Genomic DNA, 18,381 nt, shown 5'->3' on the forward strand with positions numbered 1-18,381 from the left:
AAAATATTTCCGAATCTAAGGAGTATCCATTATGTGCAAGTCCTGCTTAAGACACCACAAGTTAACCCTACCCTGCATATATTTCACCTGCCCCTTGAGAATTAAGAAGTTAAACATGGCCCCTTTACACCCTCCTACTACGCATTTAATGGCAAACGTAACATTTTAAATGTTACATTTTTTTCTAGACACTCTAGCTCCTGCCTATATACATGTACATAAGCCCTAAAATCAGCCTATTCCACCCCATGTACATATGCCGACATTTTTATGAAAAGACCTGTATTTTTAAATGGCACGACTTGCGTGGTCAGGTCAATGAAATAGGGTAAAATTAGTAACCTGTGACATACTTTTGTTTTCTAATAGTTACTATTTGGAACGTTTATTTTAATTTCTTTTTAGTCCCCTACCGATGAAACCGGAGGGGACTATAGCTTTCCTTCTGCGTCTGTCTATCTGTCTGTCCGTTTAGCTGTCCCTCTGTCTGCCTGTCAGTCTGTCCCACTTGGTTTTCCGCACTTTTTCCTAAACGCTTGCAGATATTGAGCTGATTTTTGGTATATGAGTGTATCTTAATGAGTTACAGATCAAGTTTACATTTCGTTCCGCTTCATTCATTTTTGACGGAATTACGACCTTTTCAATTTTTAAGAGTTTTCCGCAATTTTTTTCAAGACGCTTGCAGATATTGAGCTGATTTTTGGTATGTGACTTTACTTTGATTAGTTATAGATCAAGTTTGCATTTTGTTCCGCTTCAATGATTTTTGACGGAATTATGGCATTTTCAATTTTTAATGGGAACAAGATTACACTTGCCGGTAGGGGACTAGTATTGCTAATGAAATACTCTCAGAATGCTTGTTTAAGGTCTGTCGACACGTTTCTCAAATATCTGTTTTGTTTTTCCTTGTAAAATATAAGAAATATTTATAATATCAAAATTATCTTATGAATTCTAAACTGTTTTCAAAATGTCTTAGGAAATAAATACAATAAAAATTGTGATATTGACAATCCAAGTGATTTCAAATAGGATTATATAGGAAACACCACCCTCTATTAATTTATATTGCACAAATGCCTGGTAAGGTACCTCAATTTTTTGTGAGGAAACTTGTTAAAAGTAGCAGTACTTCAATGACAAATTCTTGGGAAAAATTATATATTATTGAGGAACATGTCGTCTGACCTTAATTTAATTTCATAAATTGTTTGTAATACTCGTTTATGTTCTATTATATTCACACTTTAATCTGTTAATTTTTATACATTAATCTGTACATGTAAATTTTACCCAGCAATCTGTTTAAAATTATACTGTACTGTGTATAAATGAAACAGTCATATCATTGTCTTATACCTATATGTGAAAATTTGTTACCAAGTGGTTGCATAATCATCAGGGGATTTAGATGATAGAATAGTGTAATCTGCATGAAATATGTAGAAAACGAACAATATTCAAGCTCAAAAGTCCATTCAAACAATACAAATCTCGCAGAGCAAACACATAACTCTAAAACATCAGAGGTGGGATCAGGTGCCATGGAGGAGTGAGCATCCCCTGCCGACCGGTCAGCGGTCACACCCGCCGTATGCTACTTGTCATGATCAGAAAAAACAGAAAAAAATAATCCGTAGACAATTAAGTGAGTAAATAATGGCCTAACAATTAGTATGAAAAACGTCAGTCAGCATTTGACTTAATGATTAGATTGTTTTTGCTGACAAGGTCATTGCATCGCCCATGGAACTTGCGGAACGATGACTTTAAACAAGACTGTTGATATTCTTGTTTCATCAATTTGTTTGTCAGTAGCTTGCTTCGTTTTAGAAATTGTTCATACGTCGAGCATGTTCTTGCGTATCGGATCAACTGTGAGGTAAAGCTTTGGTAGATACCGGTAGTGGTGTAAGTACCATTAGTGAAACATTTTATAGAGAAAATCTTAGTCATAGAAGCTTACAATCAGTTGATGATGTATTGCAAATATAATGTGCCAATGGAGATAATCTCTCATACCTAGGTTTTATTGAAGGACTTCGAGGCAGATGGTATTCCCATTAGGAGCTCTTAGGCTAGTATTTTTCTCATTGTACCAACTACTGCTTATAGCCAGGAAACACCTATTCTTATAGGAACAAATATTCTGAGACATCTGATAGACAACTGCAAAATGGATTATGGAGAGAGATTCTTACAAAATGCAGCTTTATATACTCCAAGGTACGTGGCGTTTAGATCCATGACAATTCAGGAGAAAATGATGAGGAAACCAAACAATAGATTAGCTTTAGTAAGATCAGCAGAAAAGAATAAAATCATCATAAAGCCCAACAGTAGCATTTGTATAAAAGGATACATTGACAGTAGGAGTATGATACAACACCCGACAACTTCAGCAATATTTGAACATACAGAAGAATCATGTTTACTAAAGGATTTAGTTATCATCCATACTTGTTTTAATTACACCATGAAAAGCAAGGAAGTGGACATCTATATCTCGAATGTGACAAACAGAATGGTTTCAGTCCAGGTCAGATCAATAATATGTGAAATCCAACCTGTAGAATTTAGCAACTTTTTGCCAGATAAAGTACATCACCAAAATACAAGACCAGAGCATTTGAGAAGTATTTCATTAGAGAGTTCCTTATTATCTCAACAGCAGACAGATTAATTACATGTATGGAGAGCATTTGAGAAGTATTTCATTAGAGAGTTCCTTATTATCTCAACAGCAGACAGATTAATTACATGTATGGAGATTACTGAGAGAATACAATATATTTTCCAAGGGAGATACAGACATTGGGCATTTTACAGATGTTAAACACCAGATCAACTTATCAGACGAGATTCCATTCAAACAAAGATATAGAAGGATCCCCCATCAATGATTGATGAAGTACGAGCACATATTGAGCATTCATTAGCAGCAGGGATCATTAGGAAACCAAAGTCACCTTTTGCGTCAAACGTGGTGCTGGTGAAGAAAAAAGATGATAGCATCAGAATGTGTGTAGACTACAGAATGTTCAATAAAAGAACCATCAAAAACTCGTACGCATTATCAAGGATTGAGGTCATTTTGGACACACTTTCAGGATCAAAATTTCGGTTTTAAACATGAAATCAGGATATCACCAAATTGAAATAAAAGAATCGCACAAACATAGAACAGCTTTCACCGTTAGACCCATTTTTTTTTAAATTTACCTTTTGGCCTTTCAAACAGTCCCGCAACCTATCAACGCCTCATGGAAGAATGTCTTGGAGGCTTAAACATGAAAATTTGTGTTATTTACTTGGAGGACTTGACTTTTTTTTTCAAATTCTTATGAACTTTATCAAACAAGACTGTTCTAAAAATAGTATCACCATTTTTTGTACAATCTTTTGCTTTCCTATAACTCTGCTGATAAACCATTTTTTTTTTAAATTTACAATATTTTTTTTAAATTACAATTTGTGCATACACGAGGCAAAAAGTTTGCTCGCATTCAATATCAGAGATATAATGTTTGAGAAGATATGTGTGTTTAATGAGTTATATTCATATTTCAAATATTTTATCATATTTACCCCACTTATATCAGTCATGCTAGATTGTTCATTTATTTGTGCAATATCCGCCATACATCTAAAATTTGATAAGTTATTATTTTCTTCATTAAGGATGTATACTGGTATCTCATTGTATCGCGGTACTTATTTTTTGCGTAAAAAAGTTATTCCAAATTCTTACTTTTACTTTTCATCAATGCTATTCAAAAACCTAACAATTGCCTAACTTTTTCATGGCTAGTTATTTCCCAAGCTTGCTTCGTTTAATTTGTAGTCTATTTTTAAAACAGGAAGTCTTATTTACCTCCTAAAGGGGAGCGTCTCATTGCATCGCGGTAGTACTGAAAAACATGGAAGCTTGGCGCTATCACGAAGAACAATTCCTGTCGTTTAATTTTCGTTATATTTGTATATTTTATTCATGTACATGACCATATCTACTATGTGTATGCACATTTTGGACAAAAATCGTTCGAGTCGTATTTGGACAGAAAGTTCCAAAAGTTACCCCCCCCCCCCTTTTTTTTTTAGCTGTTCACAAGGAGAAGAAATTTTCAATCAACCAACAATAAAATCCTTTAATTTTCAAACAAGAGGCCCATGGGCCTAATCGCTCACCTGAGCACATTGGCTAGCAAGAAGCAGAAATCAGTTCAGTATTGAACAAAAGGGGGGGGGGGGCTTAATTTACACTACCTCAGGATGCTTTGCTGTTCTTCAGCAGAAGATTTTTTCAAGATGATATTCCTATGCAAAACGTTGACACTCTGTTGTGCCCCCCAACACCTGGGGGGGGGGGGGGTCATAATTTAAACAAACTTGATTCTACAATATCTAAGGTTGCTTCTGTATAAAATATGACTAATTATGGCTTAGACGATACGTTCCTCAAATATCTGTTTTGTATATCTTCGTATTGCATGGAAAATATTCCAAATTTTAATTATCTTCCGATTTCTAAACTTGTTTCTAATTGTCTTTAAAAAAATTGAAACGCTAAAAAATGTGATTTTGGCCAAAAGGATTTTATAGGAAACAACATCCTCTGGTATCTTGCACAAATGCCTGGTAAGGTACCTCAATTCTTTGCGAGTAAACATGTTAAAGTAGCAATACTTCAATGACAAATTCTTTGAAAAAATTATATATTATTGAGGAACGTTTCGTCTGTCCTTAAGAAGATTTGAAAGATATTTCTTATGTAACGTGTATGGTCAGATTCTTACAAGGGATATATAGGTTTTCCTTTTATCTGTTTGAGTTAATGATTGGAATGATTATTAAGACAGCTCTGTCTGAGGGTGTATCACACGGTACTTAAATTTTCTCTTATCTATAGATGGGGACTGGGTAAGGTACTACTTGCACTGTGTTTCTCCCCTAGGCTCCCAATTTTAGATAAGAACCAGGTGTCTCAATCTTCTTCAGATTAACTACACTCAGAACTTAACAACAAATCCCTAGGATACTTGCCACGGGTGTTTATAATTTTTATACTTTTATTTTGCTCTTATCCTTAAGGTTTTCCATTCTCTATCCTTAAATGTCCATCACATACATAATACTCTGATATTAATTAAAAGCATTGTACAGTAGAAAAAAAATTACCAAGAGAAAGTTTCAAAAATGTAAATAACTAAGCAGTAATTAATTAACAAAGATTGCAATTCAGAAGTAAAAAAAGAAATAGATAGATTATACGATCAGTACGTACTGGTTCCTGCTGACAAAGCAGGCAACAACAATGTCTTTGTTTGTAAGGCTCATTATATAAATTGTATTTTAGAGGAAATGGGATTTAATTCTACAAGTGGTAATCCAACTTATACCTATAGCTTCCTTTCTAAGGAGGAAATTCTCCAAAATCATGTCAGTTTTGAATATTTTAAATATTCCCAACAACCAAAATGAATTTGAATTACATATCTATACTGGATTCCGAAACTTCATAAAAATCCTTACAAACAAAGATACATAGCGGGTTCCAGTAAATGTTCAACCAAGCCTCTTTCTTTACTCCTCACTAGGATATTAACAGTAGTGAAGGAGAAACTTCAAGAGTACTGTGCAATAATAAGTTCGAGAAGTGGTGTAAATCAGATGTGGATACTAAAAAATTCAAAGGAACTTTTGGAACATTTGAAATCACAAAATTTTACCAAAATTAACAACATAAAAACTTACGACTTTTCAACTTTATATACAACTATTCCACACGATAAATTAAAGTACAGACTTTTTGACATCGTTGACAGCTGCTTTTTCAATAAAAATGGAACTCGTAAATTTACTTACTTTGTCATTAGCCATTTGCAAAATTACTTTGTCAAAAAACAATCTGATTGTACAAACAAGTACTCTGAAGTTGACATTAAAAAGATGCTCGAGTTTCTGATTGACAATATCTTTGTGGTGTTTGGAGACCAGGTCTTCCAACAATCTATTGGAATACCCATGGGTACCAATTGCGCCCCGTTATTAGCAGACCTATTTTTGTATTCATATGAAGCAGAATTTGTTCAAAATCTTTTACGAGAAAAGAAGAAAACACTTGCTGTGGTCTTCAACTCGACATTTAGATATATCGACGACGTATTGTTAATTAACAATGGTTATTTCCATTCTTATGCATTCTTACACGATATATCCCGCTGAGCTTGAGATAAAAGATACCACATAGTCTAACACATCTGTTTCATATTTGGATATTTTATTAGAAAAAGACGTTAATGGTAATCTGACAGCAAAGCTTTATGATAAACGTGATGACTTTAACTTTTCAATCCCCAACCTCCCTTACCTATGCAGCAATATACCCTTATCACCTGCATACGGAATTTATTTCTCTCAGTTCATTCGATACGCCAGAGCATGTTCTACGTATGAACAATTTCTAAAACGAGGTAAGTTATTGACAAACAAGTTGATGAAACAAGAATATCAGCAGTCCCGTTTAAAGTCATCATTTCGTAAGTTCTATGGTCGATACAATGATCTAGTCAACAAATACAATCTATCAATAAGTCAAATGCTGACTGACTTTTTTCATACTAATTGTTAGGCCATTATTTACACACTGAATTGTCGACGGATTTTTCCGTTATTTCCCGATCATGACAAGGAACACACGACGGGTGTGACCGGTAGGCAGGGGATGCTCACTCCTCCATGGCACCTGATCCCACCTCTGATGTCTTAAAGGTCCGTGTTTGCTCTGCTCCTATTTTGTAATGTTTAATGGACTTTTGAGCTCGAATACTGATCGTTATCTCCACATATTTAATTGAAGTCTATGGGGACAAGTGATTTTTTTTAAAATAAAAATTCAAATAATAAGAATATCAATTATAACTTTGTTTAATAGCTCTCTTTAAGAAAATATAAATTGTTTACAAATGCATGTAAATTATATTTTGAATTATAAGGGGAGGGCCCCTTAACCCCTTTTGAATTTTATATTTCCTCTTCTCTTTCACCGTTCACGGTAGCTCAGTCGGTAGAGCGCTCGCTCCGTGATCGGGAGGTCGTGAGTTCGAATCTCGTCCGTGACCTAAGTCGATAAGAAATGGGTAGCAACTGTTCCTTCGCCATGCGCTCGGCACTTTGAAGTGAAAGTTGCGGGTCCTTCGGATGAGACCTTAAAAACTGAGGCCCCGTCACGGAAGGCGTTGGCACGATAAATATCCCTCACAGCTCAATGGCCCTGAGTGCCGAGTAAAGGTAAAAATTTGAAGCCCTTCATCGGTATATAATGACGTCTCTATATGAGTGAAAAATTCTGGAATGAGACGTACAACAACACACAATCAGTCTTCTCTTTCAATTCTGATTGATAACTGTTGAAGGTTTTCATTATTATTGGTCATCATTGAACAGGCCAGTATCCCAAACAGTACAGTGTCATTATTTCAATTTCATCATTTATATTTCAAATTAAATTACTAATATGGACATTTATCCTGCAACTACCCCTTGCATTGACCTAATAAAGGTAACCTAATAAACCAAAGCTTTATTCGGTCAATGCCCTAATAAAGCCTCGTGCACGTATTCCAACGTTCTAAAAGCATTGTGACTTCATGAATATTGCAATGTTTACGCCATGGCGTCTTAGTTTTAACTGCAGAGATGTACCTAAATCGGTTGAAAACAGCTCGTTTTGGAGGTCCTGTAAAAATGTGTTGCAGGATAAACAAAATACATGGAGACTGTCTTGAAATATCAGCGATACTTGGGCTCGGGTCGAAAACGTGATAGGGGCTCGGCAAGCCTCGCCCTCTATCACGTTTTCTTACCCTCGCCCAAATATCGCTTATATATCAAGACAGTAAGCATGTATTTTATATATATATATGTCATAGTAGAAGAATCATTATATAAGTAAAAAGAAAGATTCATAGAAACTGGATTGACATATTAAACGAACAATCCACACTTATGTTGATTTATTTAAAATAGAATACAAGTATGAAGTATTCCAAAATACAAGTTTAAAGCTTTGTAGTGATCGTCCAAGTGATATCTCCAGTTCTTGTTGCTGAATATTATTTGCGGAAATAATGTTAAACGATGACTCAACCTTATATGGACAATTTAAAACATTTCCTGTTTATAAAGTATATTTGATGGCAAGTCGAAAAATATATTTTGTAGTAACAGTTTTTTATCAGAATTTTTAGAATTTCTCATTGCTATAGAATGATGGGTCTAAGTCTAGGAACGGAGTATTCCTTGTTTATAATGTCTATAACGTTAATATTTATAAGTAAGTATCAAATAATTTCATTTCATGTCATTTCTGCTGTAAATGTTAATACTGGGAAGAATATGGTTAAGACGCAAGGCTTTTGTCCATTAGTGTGAAATGCATATGCTACAATGCGTTCTTGAATTTGTGAAAAATTCTCGTAGTGGGCAAGGAACGTTAAAACTAATTGCCGTGTTTCAATACATTCAATACATAATTCCTTTTTATTGATTTCTTTCAGGTAGTCAGGAATTTGCTTCAAAGATAAACACCTGGATAGAAGGTTGTATCCTTCATTCAAACTGGACAACTCCAACTTTTAATGGCTCTTGCTCTCCACTATATACAGATCTATACAGAATCATTTTGAAAGAAAACAGAAGCCAAAAACGAATCGTGACGGATACATATGAATTGAAATATTCTTACGTGGGATTAAATGAATTCTCTAATTATAGTTTCACTGTTCAACCTTGCGCGGGTAGTTCAAATATCAGTTCCAGTAGAAATATTACCGCTCAAGCAAGTAAGTTTATTGTAAATAATAAAATTTGATTTTTCAAAAATTTTGAAAATAGCAGTAAACAATTATGAAAATTACAAGTAATAAAAAAGAAAACCCAAAGATAGTATTGTAGTGAATGTGTACTAAATGTTGATGTAATAATCCCATTTGTTTTTATATATTTAATTATTCATATGATTTTACTAATTAAAGCATATTGTTTTAAAACTAAAAACATATATGCCTACAAAAATTCTCACATCACTACACCAGCTTGCTTTCTGTGAAACATGACAAACAGTTATTTTTAGTGGTCTGTGGACCTTTTCGCAAATCTTACGTCTAAGATAAAAAATTTTCCCATTCTCCATCAAGTACCCAAGCTGTAGTATGTCACAAAAAATCTTATACTTTTACAACATTACATTCATGACATTGTGTATATATATATATATATATATATATATATATATATATATATATATATATATATATATATATATTAAACAAAAAATTACAGAGTTGTCAAATTTTTATCTTAGTCGTAAGAATTTTTGTGAAAAAGAGTAACTGTTGTTTAAGGTTTATCACCCCTCTGTTCACTCATGAAAAGTTTTGCTTAATTGAGAATGATTTTTCAAAACAATCTTTCTATGTTTGAAAAGCAGACATTTTCTGCACACCTGACGGTGCAAAAATCGCCTTTTGGCTTGATGATTTTGTAAGAGAAATTCAATAATAGTCTGGTCTTAAATCATTTAATAAAAACGGAAAAAAAACTTTGATAAAGTGTGTAGCTACTTCAGACTCAATCAGTTGAGCTAGTCTCCTGCAGATTTCTTTTCATAGAATAGCACCTGTAAATTGAAAATAGTGATCGCACTACTTGAATCATTTGTTTATTCTCATTCTAGATCAGATTAAACAATAGACAACATTTCAAAAAAGTTGAATATCGTATTAATCACAAGGCCTATTGATATATAAATATTTATAAGCAACACTTTTCTCTGATACTTGTGAATGTACTGAAAATGGAGGGGGCCTCCTAATTTCCTAAGGGGCTTGTAGTTTTTATTGACTGGCAGATCCTACGGGTCCGAGGTGCAAAATAGTTTTGGTTAAGAGTAAAGACTGTTGTTCCATTGCAATTTGTTTTATATATATTTCCTTTTGAAAGGTATTAGTAAAGGTAAATAAGATGTAATCTTTGGGAAGGTGCTGGGCCATAGTATAATGATTTTTCACTGTGGAAATTTTTTTTGAAAATAACCTTAATATATAAACAGAAATGTAGCCTTCTTGTTCGGCCACTGTCAGTGTTGAATGTTTGTAAGATGGCAAAACGACGTCTGTGTTAAGAATTTCACTGATTTTATTTCGTGCTTATCTGACGATTGGTTCTTTCATATTTCTGATATCAACGAAGAAATGGTACATGTATGGTATTGAAATTGTGATACGACCACTTGCTATTTAAGCGATGATTTATAGTAAATAAAATGCCCTGATTTTATTGAAAGTGAATGACTAAAATTAATTCTAATATTAACCAAGCATATATATTTCTGCAAGATTTGAATATATATCATTACAATTTACAAAAGTTTGATTCTGAAATCATGCCCCCCCCCCCCGTCTCAGCCTTTGCACACTTCTTCGATAGACACATTAATCATGATGTGGTGGTACATGTATACATCTTTTCACTGAAGGTGAAAGGTTTTTTCCTAATTATACATCATGCACACTGTAAATAATAGTTTATAGAAACACTTCTGGTACAGTACTTCTAGCACACTATGCTGAAGATTAGGATATATTTTTTTAATTTTCTGGTGCACTTCTGGTACACTACATCAACAAGGTAGTTAATCATACGTTTCTGGTTTATTTATGTCACACAAATAAAATATGTGAAGCACTATGTCTACTAACAACACACAGCATACCACTAATGTCACACATGCAGTGAGCAATAAGTAAAACAATACACCACTAGCTTCTCAATTTTGGTTTAAAAAGTTTAAATATGAAAGAAATGTGATACAATAAATTCCCTCAAGATTAATTTTTTGGACCATTAAGTCAATTTTTCAAATCCAAGCCCTAAAATAATTTGATATTTGTTTTCTTACAAAAAATACTAGATTTTAAAGTAATACTATTTAACGTCATTTTGTTGCACTCCTGACATTTAATGTTTTTTTTAAGGGCCCTCTATACACTAGAGGAAAATATTTTTTGGACATTGAGAAAATTATAGTGTGTAAAGGTGTAAGTATTGAGCTTATCTATCACATTTTCAACATATGGTGCCTTGCATTTACCCCCAGGAAAAATGTTCAAAGACAATGAAGTACTGATGAACATAAATCACTGTTGTTTACTTAAGTGGACAAAATACCTGCAAATGAAGTGTTCTATCCATTCATCTTGGCCTATTAAAGTGTTATGAATGCTTGATTTGATCACAAATTAAGTAATAAACTGTACATTTCAATTTATTTTATTCTTGATCAAAGGGCAGATCACTCTATCTGCATAAAAATACCACAAAATCAGAACTCTCTAGTGTGCAGTGTATAGAGGGCTCTTAATTACACGTCTTTTTAAAATACACAATAACTCATTCAAAGTTTTTTTTTTGCAGTTGGTCGTTTTGATATTTTTTATCATTTACGGCAAGTTTTTCATATTTTCTTGAATTCTAAATATGAATATTTGCTTATGTAATTTATATTTTAAAACAAAATGTTTTGAAGTGAGAACTGTTCTGTGAATTGACTGTAAATTGTCCAAAATGTCTGCAATTGCTCGATAGACATAATGATTTCAACTGGAAAGGTATCAAACATTTTCTGCAATTTATTTTTTAAGATAGATGTGAGTTTATTGATAATTATAAAACACTTATGCTGCACTCCTGACTGCAGTAAAATTTTTATTAAACCCAAAGAACTCAAAAATTCGTAAGATTTGGGAAACATCAAGTAGTAATGAAATTGTGCAATACTGATAGTCCCAATTCTTCATAAAACATGCAATTCTTTAAACTTGGTTTTATAGCTTGACTAATTCCCTTATAATGTAACAAAACTAGTTAAAATATATTTAGAAGATAAAGGAATATACATGTATTATGGAACATACATGTATTACTTCACGGGAGAAACATTTTAGCAATTGAGGTCAACATGAACATTACTCGTAATCATGTTTGTTTATTTATTATTTATATTTGATCATCAATGAATCTAAATTTTTTGCAGCACTTCTGAATAAGAGCATGTATGACTTTAAAGTAAAATTGTAAAGCATATAAATTACACCAAAACATGTTTTGTGTTTTAAAGAAGTTTGGTGGAATTATTTGACTTTCATTACAATTATTCAGTTTTTTTTTTTTTTTTTTTTTTTTTTTTTTTTATCATTATTTCGTTAAAAAAATAAAATAAAAATAACAACACATCTGGATTGAAAAGGGGGGATTTCAATAATAAAACTATCAATATTTTAGTGAATTATTCAAATACATACATTGATCAAAGAATACTTTTTAGTATGAAAAGAGGTCATTTCATCATTGAACTATCTTTGAAAAATGTGTTGCATTCCTGACCTTGAAATGTGGATTTGAAATACAGATACATGTTGCAATTGATAGAGTTATTAAGTAAAAAAGTTCTTTGTTTCTTTATTTTCCAAAATAGAAAGTAAAGAGTCTTATACACTGATAAAAGTTTTTCCATGTTGGGGAGCAACACATCAAATGTTGCACTCTTGACATAGATGGGTATGTACAGATACTTGACTCTCATATATGCTAATTGTGATTCATATAACATTTTAAACTTTTAAATGGTATATTAGTTATTGTTTACACTTTTCTTTTTTGTCTTAATTGTCATATATATTTTTTAAATCAATGTGTTTTTTTTTGGGGGGGGGGGGGGTTGTACATTACATTTTTACCGTTGCAGTCCTGACATGGTATAACATCTTTTTTCCAGCATCAGCCGTAGCATAACTTGTTCAAACAAAAGTGACTACATTCTAAATTTAAAACTTAATATATAGAATTTTATCAAGAAAGGCCTTATTTCCAACATAAACCATTATTATTTATTGAACGGATCTTTGAAACATTTTGAATTTTCAAAATGCCACAGAAAGGTGTTATACAGTCATGGCGTCATTTTTGGGCATAACTTTTTTGCTACTTAAGAGATGTCAATGAGATATTTGGCATGTATTTGACAATATCAAAAGACATACAGAGTCGTAGAATTTATTTACATCGCCTCTATTTTATTGCAAGTTGATAAGTAAGTGTCCTGTCGTTTTAATTCACCAAAATACGAATACTTGTAAGGTATGTAAACCAGGTGATATTAAAGAAATTTGTTTAATATATATATTTCCTTTTTTAACAAAAAGAGATTATTGCTATAATTACATTTATTTGATTTTTACCGAATTTGAATAAACGACTAATTATCATTTTGTAACTTTGCATAGCTAGCTCTTCTCTCTCAGTGACGGCAAAGGAATCAGAAAACCTTTCGGTAGTGTGTCCATTCCATGGAGCGTACACATCTGTCGGAGTCACAGAGTGGCAGCACTTAAAGGGTGTTGATAATACAACAATAAGAATGTTTACTTCAAAGTTCTTGCAGCTTCATGATATAGAGTACAAAGATTCAGGGCTGTATCATTGTACAGTAGAGTATATTCCATGTGGTGACAATTCTGGAATATCAAAACAAGGAAAAGGATTTATGAACGTTACCTTTGAAGGTAATTTTAAAACATTCAAGATCATCACAATTACAAACCATCAACATCAATATAGTAATATTAAATTTGGAAAACTGTACACCCTTACATACTAGTACACGTTCCTTTTCCCTGCAAATAGATCAGTCATTTCATTTCGGAGTTCCGAATAACAATGAAGACTGAACGATGAGAGAATGAACGGTAAGCAAACGCTGTTCAAATACTTTGTGAACGGTGAACGCTGAACGCAAAACTGTGAACGGTGAGAGCACGCTGAACGAACTGTGAACGCACCCTGAACAAACGGCAAGCGAACGAAAAATAGGAAAGTAGAACGTTTCAGGGACTGTAGCACTGCATTTTCCAACTATTGACTTAATTCATTCAGTGAATGATTCACTGTAATATATATTTTAATTAATCTTGTTTGCTGTAGTAGTAATTTTGAAACTATTACGTGCTTTTAAATTATTGGAAATTAGAAATATTTTCCACGGATGTAACAGGGAAAAGAAAGTATACTGTAAAAATTAATTTTTCTATTTCATCCATCTCTGAATTGTTAATATGGTAGTCTAATTTATATCTTTCTTGTTATGCAAAATTTAGTTTGTATACTCTATAAACAGAAGAATAAATCAAATGCACGTGTAAAGTATAAGTATCTGCAGAAATACTATTTCTACAGTGATTGAGACTAAGTAATGATTAATTAAGTTTATTTAAAAAAAAATCCAATGAAAGAATGTTCCTCATAATTGGAAGAACTTTCTTGTTTTAGGACCACCTCTAATCACTTCCGTCGTAAGAACACACGATCTGAACAGAGAAGACAGTCTTACCTACGTAGTCTCTGTGATAAGTTTGTCAGGACCTCCCGAGCGACAAATAGAGATAGAAGATGAATATGGAAACAAAACCTATGTAAACAGTTCAGAACCTGTTCATAAGTACATTTCGTATACAGCGTATGGAAAAACCTTTACTGCTCAAGGATACGAAATGAAATTCACACTTGGTGTATCGAAACGGTGGTCAAAGGATCTTTCAATTGTTGTCACAAACACAAATGGTTTTCGAATATACAAATCAATACCTGTAACCGATTCGATAGTAGACAATAATAATTTAGGTATGCATCCATTTAAGCATATCCAGGCTTATTACATATAATTCTTTAAACAGAATTCAGTGTCAAATCAATAAAGACTAAATAAAAAATCTGGGGAAAAAACTCCAGTTAATAATTTTGTGTAGAAATTATAGTTTCAAAAATGATATCATTATTATAGCAAGTGCTCTTATGTACATGTAATTTCAAGATTTTAAAAGATATAATGCAGATCTAAATCGGTATCTTCATAATGCCTGAACATGCAAATGCACGTAAGAATACTTATTTTTAAGAAAGTCATGCTTTGAATTGTCAATATAAAAAAATTCACGTCAAAGCTTTCTTGAATTTTACAACTTCTTTATAAGACCAATTCCGTTTATAGAAATGTAAAACTTAAATTTTATTATACATAATTTCTTTCCTTCATTGCATTTAGAGATATTTTTTGACAAGAATAAACATCTGGTTTATGGTGTTAGCAGTGGGAGTCTTTTATTCATCATCCTTGTTATCTTCTTGGCCATTGTCTGTTGCATGAAGAGAAAACGCAAGTGTGCAGCAATACATCTTTATTCTTGTGAAATGGCAAGCATTTTTTGTCCAAACGGTCAAAGATTAAAAAAAAATGAATATTTTTATTAATAAAGCAATTTTATATTGCAGAAAAGCACAGAAATGACTCAAGTTCGCAGCTATGTTAAGGCTGTCCGAAGGCTTAAAATGCATTAGATATATACTATTTTCTTTGAGCTATGATTTGATTTTAGTTTGTAATCTATGTATACATACACAGTTAAGTTGTAAAGAGAGTTGAATATGGCATTATAAAAAAGCATTTCTATGATGTCACATGACTGTGTTGATCACGTGACGGACACTTATGAATTTTCTTAAATGTTGCACAAAAATCGCATCGGCACAAGTGAAAAACAAAATTATTGTGAACGGCTTGTTACATAAATCAATTAAACGTATTCTTGGGTATATATAAAGTGCTGGGGGCAAGTCTGAATTTTACTTCTTAAGAAAATATTTCACGAGAAATTCAACTTACATACATACAAGGGGTCATTTTCCACTCTTCCTCGCAATTTATACAAAATGGGATAAATTACATACAATCCCCCAGCAAAATTCATTTAGAGGACATAATTCTCTAGTAGATTCACACAGAATATCTTCAATTAATCCTTATTATTCACTTGTGCCGGTCTAATATATACACGATTTATAAATTCCCACTCTGTCTAAAGACGCGTAAGGGGGAGCGTTTCACATTGTTTTTTGTAATTGTTTGAATACGTACATGTTAGACAAGAAAAAGGAATAACGATATTATACTGCAATATACTGCATCATAACAGCCATAAAACAACAATCCAGACACATGAATTAAACATCAACGTAAAAAAATTTACATGTGATGTGAAAGAAATGTAAATGTTATGACACTTTCCCCGTCATGTATGCTCAAATTTGCAGTGACTTGACGTCATATGCCATTATGACGTCATATATAGGTAGTTCAGAGAAGTTACTGCGGCTGGTACACTGTGACATTCTTCGGACAGCCTTATCCTAGCCGCGTTTAAATGTTAACCAGTGAGTATTATTTTTATATTGATTTAAGAATACTGTAGTTTTTTTCACACACTGGAAACATTTGACCTTGTAAATTTACTCACATAGACAGAAGGTTTTTTTTCTTAATGTTTAAAATCATGTAAATCTGTTTTTTTTTTCTCAGAAAAAAGTCAGAGACCAACGGTGTTGAATTAGTTGATTCATTATATGCAAGGCCTTTCTCAAATAAACTATACGAAGAACAACAAGGTAATTGTGATTTTCTACAAGGTGATAAAATATTTGAAGAAAGCTTTATCAAACTGAATATAGATGTATATAATTTTACAGATAACACTGTTGATAGAATGGAATTGGATCTAGAAATACGAATAGAAAAAGAAAGAAAGGAAATTGCAAGGTTTGACTTGATGCGATCCTATAACGAAAGAAAAATAATATTTTAGAATTTGATATCATTATAGCAGGTTAATTTTCTTAGATTTGTTTACAAATGCTGAACATAAAAAATATGAATTCGTAAAGTGAAATTTGATTTTTTTATATATATAATTCAATTGCTTCAAGAAATTTACCAGTATTAGATTGTGAAGAAATTGTTTTGTTGCAGTTTATATAGTTTTGGTGGGTTTTCAATAAGCGAATTTCAAGAAGAGGAGGTTGCATATGGAAATGATCGTGGAACAAAATACGGAAATATCGTGTAGATATAGAACTATGTAAGCAAGTTTACAGGCTAGGCAATGATTCCTTAAGATATTTACCCGGAATATAACATGCATGTTTAATTGAACAGTTTTAATTTTATTTATATCTTATGTATTTTCTCCGTTTAAAGCAATAAATTGTTTTCGAAAATTGTCATACTACTTCACTGTCTTTGGTATTTATATGAATATGTAGTTATTAAAATTGGTTTACTATTTTGATTGAATTTTTCAAGTTTTTTTTCACATAGGCAACATTAAGAGGACCATTCCAGAAGAGATTTACTTACATATCTTTAATTAAATATGTCTTTTAAAAACCTAGCTGTTTTCATTTTTTTTGTCCATAAATTGTATTCCTCGAATAAGATGCAGAGAATGCTGTCATGAATGTCAGCACTTTGTATAAAAAATGAAATTACTATCCTAAAATAAATCTTTTTCCTCATCTAATTCATGTACGCTTGATATCGTTGATAAAACAGGCAGGAAGAGATGTATTCAAAATAAACTTTTAGAAGAACACAGGAACTGCAGAATGCCAAGGGTTTTCCGTTTTGGCTCTCTGGCTATGAATATGAGTACTGTAAATATGCTATTGGGGAAAATATTTAACTTACGAATACATCGTATAAGTGCCAGCTGCAGTCATAGACAAGGCACATTATATATATAGTATATACTTCTAAAAGCAATAATATGAAAATAATATAAAACATCCTTAATAATTATATAAACACATCATTTGTAATTAAATCTGAGATCCAAAACACGAAAACTAATATATATTAAGAGCTTTTACGTTTAAATCAGTTCGTCCTCATATCAATTTTTAACTCATGATTTAATTCTCGCAAGGTTTAAAATTTCTGGTTAGAAATAAATAGGGGAAAATCATGAATTTTCAAAATCCAAAACATAACTATTAATCAAAATCATGGTAACCAGGGCGAAGCTCAATATTTTGCCCAAAGTTTTACTTACAAACATTTATAGGAACTGAAAAAAATCTCTCAATAGGTAATCATTAAAAGTAAGCATCAAAATGTACTCATTCATATCTTTGCTCCAGCTAAGAAAAATGGTTGGATATATAATAGGTCAAAGTTGTATAATGAAATAATCAAACTAGAAATACATCTATGAGAAAGGAAAGCCCTATCAATGTAATTGTATATTCCAACATGAAAAAAAAATGTACCTTGTTTCCTCGGACTGAGCTAATAGTAAAATATGAAGAAATTGTAGTAAAAAAGAAGAAATAATCTTCATTTTTTGAACATGAATATACGTAACTTATGCCTTTAGTACAGTTGTTGCATTTTGTAGCATGGCAGGTAGAATTGATTCACCTTTTCTATCT

At 32.2% G+C, this 18,381-nt stretch overlaps 1 protein-coding gene across 1 annotated transcript; it reads left to right on the forward strand.

Annotated features, from left to right (window-relative positions):
* The first annotated feature begins 8,277 nt into the window (after positions 1-8,277).
* LOC133173930 (uncharacterized) lies at positions 8,278-17,166 on the forward strand. The gene is made up of 7 exons (XM_061308996.1): positions 8,278-8,341; positions 8,565-8,849; positions 13,350-13,628; positions 14,392-14,742; positions 15,119-15,278; positions 16,475-16,711; positions 16,922-17,166. The coding sequence occupies exons 1-7, from the start codon at positions 8,278-8,280 to the stop codon at positions 17,016-17,018; spliced, it is 1,473 nt and encodes a 490-aa protein (XP_061164980.1). The 3' UTR covers positions 17,019-17,166.
* The last annotated feature ends 1,215 nt before the right edge of the window (positions 17,167-18,381 follow it).

This window comes from Saccostrea echinata, unplaced genomic scaffold (assembly GCF_033153115.1).
Source record: "Saccostrea echinata isolate AGI-Se365-2 ecotype Australia unplaced genomic scaffold, CSIRO_AGI_Sech_v1 ptg000056l, whole genome shotgun sequence".
NCBI lineage: Eukaryota > Metazoa > Mollusca > Bivalvia > Ostreida > Ostreidae > Saccostrea > Saccostrea echinata.